General features: G+C 40.5%; 1 protein-coding gene across 4 annotated transcripts in view; it reads left to right on the forward strand.

Annotated features, from left to right (window-relative positions):
• Window positions 1-13156, forward strand: part of akap6 (A kinase (PRKA) anchor protein 6) — a 276529-nt gene that overhangs the window by 208137 nt on the left and 55236 nt on the right. For all 4 annotated transcript variants that reach the window (XM_049596070.1, XM_049596069.1, XM_049596072.1 and 1 more), the window contains one exon: window positions 46-192. In XM_049596070.1, coding sequence (XP_049452027.1) covers window positions 46-192 — 147 coding nt within the window. The remainder of the gene's footprint in view (window positions 1-45; window positions 193-13156) is intronic.

Here is a 13156-nt window from a genome sequence, read left to right on the forward strand (position 1 = left end):
CTGTCCATTTGCGTGACGGCTGTCTGTCCTGTCGTGTGTCTCCAGAGCAGCCACGCTGAGCTGATGATGATGGAGAGCAGGAAGACGAGCCTGCTGGGCCGAGCAGAGTCTCTGAAGAGGAGCGGGACCGAACTGCCCGAAAACTTCCACCGCAGAGTACACAACCTGACGCACACATGGAGACAGCTGGAGGTAACACACACACACACACACACACACACACACACACACACACACACACAGATATGCAGTCGAGTTTTAAAGAAGCCAGACACAGAGATAATATCTTGAGGATTACACTGATATTTCTGTTGATACAGGAGTGTGTGTGTGTGTGTGTGTGTGTGTGTGTGTGTGTGTGTAATTTTAGGCTAATCAGCACTGATCTAATCTGGAACATGAAGATGATAATTAGTGTCGTCTCAATTAAGGAGCCCTGCTGCCACCGTGGCCTTTAACTGTGTGGTGGAAGTATACTGGGACGGATGGAAGAGATACATAGATGAAATTACCTGATTACATAAAAGTTATATGGATGGATGGATGGATGGATGGATGGATGGATAACTGACAGTTGGTTGACAAAACACTACCTATTCAGTGCCGTTTTGGAGCTTTCAACCATAAAATGGTCTTCATCAGTAGTAAACAGAGTTTGCCAGTTGTCATGGGAATTGTAGATGTTTCGATTTTTATTTTTCCCCAAGAACTTTTTGTAGTCTTTTGCTGCCTTCAACTGGAACTAGTGAGTTTATAATTACGACGTGGGAAGTTGTGTACACAACATGGTTGGTGTTCAAGTGGTTAAGTCACACATGGACACTATTTTGAGCGAGTAGAAGCCACTGAGGCTAAAGGCCCTGACACACCAAGCTGTGGTTTGGCTGTTAGTCACTGTATGGCCATCGGTGAGTGTCACTCTCCCTAGTCTCTGCAGTGTGTCCCGCTCCATTGCCCCTCAATGGCTTTTATTTTTTTTGGCCAATTGAGCGTGTTAAATCAGCTGACAGTGGATCCCGTCAATGACGTCACTTGAGGGGTGTAAATCGGACAGCCAGCAGGATGGGACCATTGGTAGGATGGATGTGATGTTTTGATGACGTGTTATGTGTGCAACCCACTGCCCAAAGTTGCTGGTAGTAGTTAGTGGCTAACTCAAAGGAGAACGGTGGCCGAAAATGTCCACAAACTGGGGGGACAGTGAGGTCCAGGTCCTTACCCTCTGAGCATGGGACGAAATCAACCACTCTATAACAGGGATGATAAATATTTTTTACTGTCATGTGATGCAATTGATATTATTTATAAATCGCTGCAGATACGCATGTTATATGTCACACTCAAGGCCAACACTGTTGTGTTAAATGTCACGCCGTTTTTGTCTCTGCGATGCCAGCATGCTATTTAAAATCACATACTGGAGTGAACTGAAGCTGCCATCATTTGGTTCTGTGTTAAAATGCAAAGGATGCATAAAGAAGGGACTTTGTCACAGCTCTATATCACGATCTCTGTGTCAAAAGGACTGACGTCACTCTTGCAACTCACATAACTCATTAACGAAACCTGTAATCAGTTTAAAACACTGAAAATAAAATGAATGGCCTGTTTCTAAGCAGGACGTCACTCAGAAAGTCTTAGTGGGCAGTTTTGCAGAAATCAAACAGCTACAGAGCAGTTTGTTGGTTCAGTCAGCTGGAGGAAGAATTCAGGTTGTTGTCTGAGTGAATCAGAGTCGTGTCAGTCGTACGGCCCACTGTCATGAGGCTCAGTGGTCGATCAGTGATGGTAAATTGAAAATTACATAAAGGCTCTTTTTCCTGCTCCTGCTGAGGTGAGGACGCTCAGGATGCAACAGTTCAGATTTGAAATGAATTCATTGGGAGCAGCATCAGCTTGACAATGCTGCCTCTGTTAGACGGACCTTTCAGACACCAGGTGATAATCAGGTCTCAGATGGTGCAGCTAACCCTCGTGTCCTTGTACACAAAGTTTCCTTCAAGTCGTCTTCACAGAACAAACTCATCAGAAAATAGAAAAGCAGAGAGGCGTCTGCACAGGTTGAGATGGACCATGTGCTCAATGTCGCATGAGAAATAAACACACACACACAGACACACACACACACACACACACAGCTGTTCATTTTCCAATCTGTTTGAAGCGACTCTGCGCTGTCGAGTGATGACTGAAGACCTCAGTGATGTCAGTGTTGGTGGAGGCTGTGAGAATGAGAGTGTGTCATTGCTGCATGCTACACTTAGTGGCATTTAATAAAATAACAATAATCATTCTTTTATTTATAATAATCATAACATGTATGTTTTCATAGATAATTTAGATTGATGCTGTGTAATGTTTTATGATTTATAACAGTTAACTAATTGTCAAAATCAGATCATGAGTGACTGTTGCACAGTTGTCAGGATGAAGTGTTGAGTTTAAGTAACATTGATTGAATTGAACTTCATAGATTGTTGTGTGATTGTCAGAGTATCTCACTTAACTTAAATTTTGAAGTCAACCAATAGTGGATTCTTAAAAGTTGATGAGATAACGATAACTACAGTACCCATGAGCCTAAGCTGCTGTTGCTGTGGAGAAGCAAAAGCTGCAAATCAGAGCTGTAATAACTTCTTACAGCTTTGATGTTGTAATTATTGACAAAACATTATAATAATAATGGACATAGTCACCATGACGTCACCCATCGGTTTGTGGACTCCCGTTTTGAATCCTCGAGTTGAGCATTTTGACCATCGCCACCTTGGATTTTTGGAGCCAGAAGTAGCTTTACTTGGACAATAGTTCTGAGATAACCCTAACACTGTAAACACACCAGCGTTGCCACAGTGTGGCACGTCACGTCATCCAGTCTTTGTCTCCCACAAGACACAGCAACAGCTACAGAGTTCTCCTTATGCATCAATCATGATGAGAGGAGTCGAGCTGCCATAGGAGCAGAGAAAAAGAGACACTACAGGAGCTGGTCTGTACGAGCAGAGAGCAAGTTAGGAAAAGTGCATTTAACTCAGGGGGTGGTGAGGCTGAAAACAGGACAGTGGCGTGAAGTAGGGCTGTCAACAAATATTCTAAATTCGAATTGTGTGTGGACGGTGAGGGGGGGGGGGGCGAGAGGTCCGCGGTCGTTTATAACATAATGTTATAGATAATTGTTTTATGTGTTTTAATGTGTAGGTATGTAAATGTTTTCAAAGACGTTTATGTTGAAATAAAAATACCTACAACTAGTTATGTTTCCTTGTATTAATACAGATACAAGTATGTTTCCTTGTATTAGTTTTCCCTCTTCTGGACATATTGGGAAAAAAAATAAATTCGAATGGTTCGAACCTATTTGTTATTTTTAGAAGGAATATTCGAACGTCATTTTTGAGCAATTTTGACAGCCCTAGCATGAAGTGCTGCAGGGCGGAACATCTAGGAGCACCAGTGTCTAGCCGCCTTAACGCTATCTGCTAGCTTAGTTAGCACGGTGCATTTACAGCTATAGTTAAATGTGATGATGCTAATGTCAGTTTTTACCAATGGGAAACAGGTTTAAGTCCATTAAAACAAAAAGTACTTACTGGAAAAAAACAAACTCCTTTTTTAAGCACAACCAAATGCTGAACAAGATTTTTTTTAGGCAAACACAACATTACAGTTAAGTTTAACAGACTGAAAACACACTGAAATTGCAACAGCTACAGCTGTGCCTATACTCTGTGAATCTGGAGTTACACTAGGGTTACTTTACTTAACCAGTGTCGATGGATGGCATCTATCTGTCACCGAAAGTGGCCGTGCCCTTAATTAAACATAACGTAAAGCCTTAATAAAATTATTCCTTCTGTTCAGTTTGACATTTTAACATGGAGATCTGATTCAACCAGGACAGCTTCATGTCCATCTGAGCACTGACGTCTCCTCGTCCATGAGAAAATGAATTGTTAGTGCCAGTGAAACACCTGCCTACATCTCTTATGTTCAGGTTATTCCAGAGCCTGTGTGCCTTGCTGATGGGCACGTCAGCAGCAGTTTGTTTGTCTCCACCAGCGCGTGGTGATTGATTCCAGGTCTGCGGCGGCGGTGACAGCTGGCGGCGGCTCGTCAGGAGGCTCAAATGCGACGATGTGACTTTGTTCCTCCGAAGAAACAAACCGTCTCCTGTCGACCGAGCGGGCGCGTCGCCGCACTGAGTTCACACAAACAGAGAGCCATCTGTGTGTGTGTGTGTGTGTGTGTGTGTGTGTGTGTGTGTGTGTGTGTGTGCCTGCCGTCTCCTTGTAGTCCCTAATGACGCACACACACATACGTTATCGTCTCACACACAAACTCAAAGTTATTGGAAGTGTGTATGTGTGTGCATTAACATATGTATCAACCTCTGAAACAGATTCCATTTTAGAAATTAAACAACAGCAACAGATGAGTCTCTCCCTGTCTCTCCGCCACAGTAACCAGACTGTGATTAAACTTCTATTACTGACAAAGAGACATTTGGACTCACAATGCTGCTTCACACACATACACACTGACACACACACACACACACGCAAATCAAAGTTTGTGTGTGTGTGTGTGTCATCAGGGAGCAGAGGAATTCTGGGTAGTGATAGAAAGAGACGCCAGTGAAGCAGACACTTTTAATCTCCCTCCCCCTCCTTCTTTTCCTTCATCCTCCATATACACCATGTGGCCAAAAGTATGTGGTCACCACAAGTAAAAGTACTGCATTCAAAACCTTATTTAAGTAAAAGTATTTAGGTATTATTCGCAAAAGTAAAAGTACTCAGTGCAGCAAAGTATCTGGGTGGTTAGGAGTATTTTAGTCTGATTTAATCTCTCAAGACAGATTCTGCAATCTACACTGTAGAATCTGTCGGCAGCTCTGTGTGAAAGACGACTAGAGAGGGGGGAGGGCGGGGCTTTGAGGTTGAACGATGCTGCGCTTTAACCAATCACAATGGAGGGGGCGCGGCTGAGACGTGCAGGTGTCCCCAGGAAATGTGTACCTACAGAAACAGCAAGCTCCGCGTTCATAGAGACCACTCCAGTAATGCCGTCTCGTCAACGTGAAAATTTTTTTTTTTTCCAGCGGATGTCTTAGTTACAACATGCTTGAGCTAACTAGAGTAGTTTCATGTCGTATCCGACAACGGGAGGCTTTTAACAGATGACGTCCTGATGTTAGCTTTGCTGCTGCTGTTAGCTGTCCCTGTCAGCTGCAGCCACGGATGCTTTCTAGACATCGTGATTTCCTAAAACTGAATAAATACCACACATAGCAACACAAAACTGCTTTGCTAGCTCAATCATGTTGTAACTGAGATATCCCCTGGAAAAAATATTTTATTCATGGACCGTTTATTGAGTTATTACCTTATTTTTATAGTCTATGGTTATAGACAACGCTAATGGCTAATGTTAACAGCTAACGGTTAGCCCAGCTAATCTACGATAACCATGTTAACGTGCACACAGAAATAGTAACATTTGTTCAATCATTGTGTTTATAGACTTAACAAACATCAGATTAGTCTACACGGTGATATAGTGACGTGAAAAATGTGATATATAGCTAAACTCTTTTCTACCCGAAGTATTTGTAAACAACACAGCGATTCCCTGGGGGCACCGGCGGAAGTGAAGGGCGTGAGGCCCCTGCACTTCCGTTTTTTTATTTTTATTTATTTATTTATTTATTTATTTTAATTTTTTTTTTTTTTTTTTTTTTTTTTTTTTTTACCGATGGATTTCCAGATTGAGTCTGATTTGCTGAATCAGAGCAGGACAGAGAAGCTGATGTTTCCTGTTTATCTCCTTCCCCTCCACATCACCTGCTTCTGTCTCTGCCCTCTTTTCTTTTCCAACCTTTCATGATTCCCATCCTCTTCTGATCCCTCCTTTGACATGAATACTTTTCACGCTTCGTTCTTCAAGAGCTCCAATTATTAAGCAATTGAAATAAAGTGGTAACTCTTCTGATAATCAGTTAATTGTCATTGTTCAAGTAGAAGCCTCAGATATTTTTTGGTTTCAGCTTCTCAAACATTTGGATTTGATGCTTCTCTTTGTCGTATATGTGACAGTGAGCTGACTGTCTTTTGGTTTTGGCCTGTTGGTCAAAAAACAAGTTATTGAAATGGATCACTTGAGGCTGTGAGGAATGTTAACGGGCATTTTTCACTTTTTTCTGACGTTTTATAGAGAAAATGATCAATCATGAAAATAACGATGATGAAAATGATTGTTTGTTGCAGCCACACTTTCTTCTCTCGCTCTCCCCCACCTCGTCTCCTCCCACTCTTTCTTCACCTCCCCAGACCTCTCCATCATCATCTGTCACTCTTCCTCCCTCCTTCCTCCAGATTCGTCCGTCCCATCTTTTTACCTTCCCCAAACTTCATTCATTAACCTCCTTTTTCTTATGTCATTGCTTCAGTTCATCTCTTTATAATCACCATTTTTAAGGTGACTTTTTTTTTCTTGCCAAAATTTTCCATTTATATCAAAGGTCTCACCTCTGTTTGTCTCCCTTTATCTGTCTTCGCCTTCCTCCATCCTTCCCTCCACCCTTCCCTCCCTCCCCCTGTCCAACATGGCATCTGAGTAGCATATTAACGGGCCTATCAGTGCTGGCGTCGGCATCTGCTGCTCTGACACAAATTGGGAATTAACTGGAATTGATGTCCTGTGCCTCGCCTCTGAACTGTCCTGGCCTTATGAAGAATTTATGATATATACACACACACACACACACACACACACACACACACGTACACGTGCGCGAACCACGAAGAAAATAAAGAGGTTGTAAATTAACTTTAATCTGTTCTGTTGTGGATTTTGGCAGCAGCTTGTCATTTTTCGTCGTTGTTCAAGGTCAAACTGTTTGACTAAATATACAACCAGTGGAGATTAAAATAAATAAATAATGTTAAACTTGCAGGTTTTATCAGTAAATGTGTAAATGTATATTTTATTAGAGAGAAAAACTGCCATGGAAAAACAAAATAACTCACATTAAAGGAACAGTGTGTAAGATTTACAGTAGGAGAATTCAGTAACGCCAGCAGTGAGGATTGCAGATTGTAACCAGCTGCAACTTCTCCTGGTTAATATTCCTTCAGTGTTCTTTGTTCTGGAGGTTTTCACCAGGAGCTGAATTATCCACAGAGGTCTCTTCCTCTCCAAAACAAACAGACCAGCTGATTTAAAGTGGTATAAACACTGAACAAAGCAGTTTCATGTTACAAGTAAGTGTTTCTCTGGCGTTGTTCGGCACGTCACCCACCCATCAACCACCTGTAAATGGCCCTACCGAGGGTTGGGAATCACTGGGCACCTTATGATTCAATTAGATTACGATTCAGAGGGCAACAGCTCAATGATAAAATGTTTTTCAATGCATCAAAATTTTAGATTTCTATTAGTGATTAATTTATCTCATTGTGTGACCGCTTTCTACTTTTAAAGCAGAGCATATTGTATTTGTAGTGATACATACATAATTAAATAAACAGATGAATTTACTTGCACACAGTGTGGCTCTTGTCCAGGTTCCTTTCCCCTCAGTTTATAGCCAAAATACTTCCTCACCCTTCAGCTTTTAAACAAGTCGGATTGTACGCATAGACAGTTACTCATGCTAACCCACTGTGGGATATTCATGTCGACATAGTGTCCAGTGTTTGCAGACGTAATAGTTTGACATTCACATACTGTTGATTAGTAAATGGTCCAAAGCCTTTTCATTTTAAAAAGTTAATTGCATTGATTAATTAATGAATTAATTCATATGAAAGCATCTTTCAGTCTCCTGCCTGTATGGGAATAACAAAATGACGGGGAAGTGGCGTGATCAGCTGTGCTCCAGGGAAAGCCAAGACGCTGAGCAGGCTGGGTGTGTTTTTTTTTTTTTTTTTGAGGTGAAACAGACTGAGCAGTTATTTTCTATTTCACAGAGGTGTTTGAGGTTGGTTGCTGCAGCATGTGTTGCTCAGACGATCTCGTTTGTTCATGTTTCTTCTGAAAGCCGCTTTGCCGCAGTAACATTCGTCTCTGTGTGATGGCGTAAAGAGTATTCACAATATACCTCACGTCCCTGCAAATGTAATTGTTTAGACATTAACTTAAAACAAGCTTGCAACAGCAGCCTTCTGTGAAGATGAATTACAAGTTAGCTCAAACGTGTTGGCGCTGTAGACTGTCAGGGTGCTGCACCGCCCTCGTGGTTGAGTTTTACTGTTCATTTTGTCAACATCATGGTATTAATAAATATTTAGATTATTGAATTAATACTGAATCGTCCACGTCCACATCGGGATGCATCTAAGAATCGATTACTTCCCCCACCCCAGCCCTGTCTCGAGCCAGTGTTTGGTTTGTCTGTTCTGGGCTCCTGTAGACACATGCTGGTGCAACATGGTGATCTCTGTAGACGATCCTGCTCCCTATGTAGATATAAACAGCTCATTCTAAGGTAACAAAAACACAACAGTTCTTATTTCCAGCTGATTATACACTAAAGAAAACATACTTAATATATTATATTTCCTTTCTGCCAGCACCCCCTAAATCCTGAACACTGGAGCTTTAAAATGATAAATCCTAAGTCTGTGTTGCTGGAGTTAAAATCAAAAACATTTGAAACAGAAACAGCCCTCGGTCGATTAAATTGCATATACGTGGTGGAGAGAGCAGCAGAGACAGACACATGGAAAACAAACAAAGGTTCTTTGTTTCTGTTCACCTGCAGCTAAATTAACACTTTAAATGATCTTTTCATCTGCGTGTCCGTCCTTTTCCCATCAACACTCTAAAACACAGGAGTCGGGACCCGGTCACCACTTCAACCTGCGGGGAAAACAACATTCGGCTTAATTGAGTCCCCTAAAAACAACACAGCATCTCTCTCTTTGTTTCAGTCTCTCTCACCTCTTTATCTCTCTTATTTGCCAATTTTCTTTTTCATTTTCAGTCTCTGCCACTGGATCTTTTTTTTATTTCCTCCATTTTGCTTCCCCACATTTTTCTGTGTTTCTCCCAAAATAACCTTGTATTCTCACTCTTAATCTTTCCTTCACATTTTTTCCCTCTTTGCTCCATTCAGCGTTTCCTTTCTTGCTCTTTCTCTCCTTTGTCATCCTCATAATTATTGTTATTATCACCATTCTTGTTTTTGCTTTTTATTCGTTTATTTTTTCAGGGAGAGTCTCAGGGCTGCTCTTAAATACACCAACTGTAGCCTTACTGTGAGAGTCTACCTGTATTATTAGTTAAAGGTTAGCTGTAGTTCTTTCAGTCTTTTGATGTCTGGATACTGTGAAAAAATAAATGAATGAAAACTCACATGAGAAAAACTTAAACCAGCCAAAACTTCACTCAAATATTCTCTACATGCTGTGTGAGGTGTTTAGAGTTACAGTTAGCTCGTCACATATTGCGGCTTGTTCTGTGGACTTGAATATGAGGAGCTAGGTTTTCTGGGACGCCATGTCAATGTGCGCCGTTACATGCATTGTTTCTATTCAAAATTTCCTTGTGCAACAAAAGCATGTGGTTAGGTTTAAAAAAAAAAACATCATGGTTTGGCTCTACATTCACACGGGAAGCGAACTCTGGCCTCCTGCGTGAAAGTTTGGTGTTTGTTGGATGCCTACATAAAACCTGTCTCTGCACAGGATCACACATATAGTACTTTTCTTTACACTTACCTGCAGTACTTGAATAAGAAAAAGGTGATTTGCCCAAAAATCTGCTTAAATTTGGGTCAGAATATCTTGAAAAGATAAGAAAATGTGTCTGATAACCTGTAGACACCCTGTGCAACACATATTTTATGTATAGTATGTTACACTCAAAAAAACCCCGACTGCAATTAAATAAAACACAACGTAATTATGAAACACATTCAGTAATTGATACGCAGCAGTCGAACAGACTGCATATCCAAAACACGTACAGAACTCACCAGAAGTTTCCAGGAAACTCTGAAAACTTTAAAAGTATTAAAGAGGGTCAGACGCTTATCTGATGAGCTCGTCGTCCTCACGGCGTCCTGCTGCTCTGCTTTGAACGTATTCACCACAGCCACCTGTAGAGAAAAGAAATGTGTCATATCTTCAGAAAAAAAATTAATGTTGTTTCTTTGTCGAGAAAAACTTCAAATCTGATAGCTTACATCCTCGTACACGCACTGTCTCCATCTCTGTTTCCCTCCGACAAACTAACCACAGACTCATAATCGCATCGCCTCTTCTGAACACACAGCTAACTGCTCATTTCACTGGTCAGGGGGTCCTATAATGGGCCCTCTTCATCCTCTAATGGGCTGGTTTTACCTGCCAGAGTTCAGCTAAAGTAGTGTTTCCACTCAGGAGGGAGAGTCGCTGCTATACCAACGACTCAATACCCTTTGTACAAACACATACATATGCAAATGAGCAACAGGGACCCATGCGGGGCTCGTTCAGGAGCAGCTCTGTGTTCACCAAACGCTCAAAGTTTCTCTTGTTATAGCCGCTTGTTAAAGTTGTAACAAGGGCTGCAAGATAACGGCAATCTGATGCTTGAGATGTTCAAAATAATGCAGTATGATCCCTCAATAACACGAGTGTGTGACAGTGCTGCACAAACAGTTTGCAAAACTTTTATTCCTTCAAACTAAATATTAAGTAGACAGGTTAGTAAGTAAACAAACGGGGCTGGAAAAAAATATATCAACATATCTCACACAGAGATAATTAAAGCTCAGGATCTAATGCCTGACTGTTAAAGGAACAGTTCACCCAAAAACCATAAAACTGTTTGTAGCGCTCACCTTCCTGAGCTCTCTGTGACTACAGAAAAAGTTTTCAGTGGAGTGGAGTGGGGCACCCAAGACATTAAAGCATATCAGTGCAAACAGACTTTGATTGAGTCCAAACGAAAGGAAGCAAAAAATGTTCTAAAACTTTCTCAAAACTTTCTGAAAATTCCTGTGCAACATTATCAAAGTGTCTCATATCCATTCGTTGGCTCATTGAAATCCAAACACAACTATTTTCACTAAATTATTTCTAAACAAAGCATTTTGGGATTATCCTCCCGTGGAGGAATTTGTTGTGCACGCATTGCTCCACAAATTCCTTCAAGGGAAATGCTTTGTTTAGCAAAGCCTCAGAGGAAGATGAAATGAAGAATATATTTACTGAGAATTGAGCTGCTAACGGAGCGATTAGAAAACATCCCCAATAAAATGCAGGAGGAGGAAATCTGGGATGGACTGGATTCTGAGAAACAGGCACCAAGTAATCACTTTATGAAATAGTGTGAAATCAAACAATCCTGATTAATCATAACACAAAAGATTAAAGAGCACCTAATATGCTTATAAGCATGCTTAAAATGCTTATTTTCAGGTTTATACCTGTATTTAAGGTTTCTACTAGAACATGTTTACAGGCTTTAATGTTCCAAAAAACACTTTATTTTCCTCATACTGTCTGCATGTGTTCACCCTTTGTCTAAAAAGCTCCAATTTAGCAGCTACCTCTTTAAGAACCCCTCCCGAAAGAGCCTGATCTGTTCTGATTGGTCCGAGTTTCCGTGTTTTTACTTATTGCATTTACATGACATTAGAAAAAATTGATTTATTGTGTCAGTCCGATGAAATCTGGACTTTTAAAATTCATAGAAACATGTTACTCTGACTGAAATTGTACTCAATCAAACTTGTCACAGTGAGACTAACAAAAAGTTCTGGTGGACGTCCTTTCAAAATTACCACATTTTAGGGGTGGGCGAAAATCAAGTTATTCATACTGCAAATACGAATTAAACTTGACAGAAAGTTTCAGTGCATTGCCATTGTACTGATGCATATTGATGCTGAACAGTATCGATGCACAGATACCAGCTGTGCTCACTCATATTAATGTTTAATACAGTTTTTCTGTTGTTCTCTGCTACTAACAAGAACTAAGAAAGATCATTGTTTTATTAAAACCTTGTTATATTTATCTTTTAATAGAAATTTTTAAATGTATGCTCTTGATTTCAATTTTTCCCCGTGGTATCAAAAATGGTGTTGAATATCGATATTTTTCAAGGTACTGTGTCGAAGTTAGAAATCCAGTACCTTAACAAGACTAGGGTTTATGAATCTAATCTAATTAGATTTTAGAAATCCTATATCCTGCTTTTCCCCAAAAGTCTTCCCTCTCCATATATCTTCCTCATTTACAGACCAAATTTTAGACAAAGAAGACAAGCAAAAAACTTCACTCAAACACTCAATTTAAACACCATATCAGATCACTATAAACACAAACACACACAGATTACAGCTACAAATACACAGTAAATTGCAGCACATGTTCATGCTGGGCTGTTTTCTTACGGACGTTGGACCCTGCGTGTTACAGCGCTGCCTGTTGGTCATAATGTTGCCCAGCAGCTCGTCGTGATCTGCAACAAACATCACAAGTTTGTTTGTTCTGTATTGATGAGCACTTTTCAGGAAAAAAAACACCTGAGTACACACACACACACACTAAATCCAAGTGGGGAATAGTCTCTCTCAGCGGCTTGCTGCGTCTTACTGTGTGATCAACAGGGGTTTGAAAATTACTCTGCAGAGCTTATTACACACAAACACACACTCTGAGTCTCTTGTTATTGTAAGTTGCTCCTATTTGAAACAGTGATTGCTTCTCACCAAACACTCTTTCAGGTTGCATTGTGTCTAAATGATGTTTTGTTTTGGGTGTGAATATCAGCGCTGAATTAGCAGCTGATCTGTTTGCACCTGGAAAAACACCAGGTACACTCTGGAGGCTTTGTTTGTCGGCAGCAGACGCCTCGTTCACACCGTGATAACAGACTTCACAACTATGAGGACAGCAGCATTAGCAACATCAAGCTAATTCATGGTTACAATAACAGCATTATCAACACTGTAGACATTATCATTATCATGTGAGAGAAAGAGCTGGAGGTAGAGATAAGGATTAAATATTCTGTCAGAGTAGTTGATATTTTATACTTTGATATTTATATTTGTCGTTAAACGTGACACATTCGGCTAATTCAGTTGAAAACGTGTTTATAGATGAAATAATTCAACAGGAATATTTGTCATTTGAAGAAAAAACAAGGTAACATCAAC

The sequence above is a fragment of the Epinephelus fuscoguttatus genome, linkage group LG14 (genome assembly GCF_011397635.1).
Source record: "Epinephelus fuscoguttatus linkage group LG14, E.fuscoguttatus.final_Chr_v1".
Lineage (NCBI taxonomy): Eukaryota > Metazoa > Chordata > Actinopteri > Perciformes > Serranidae > Epinephelus > Epinephelus fuscoguttatus.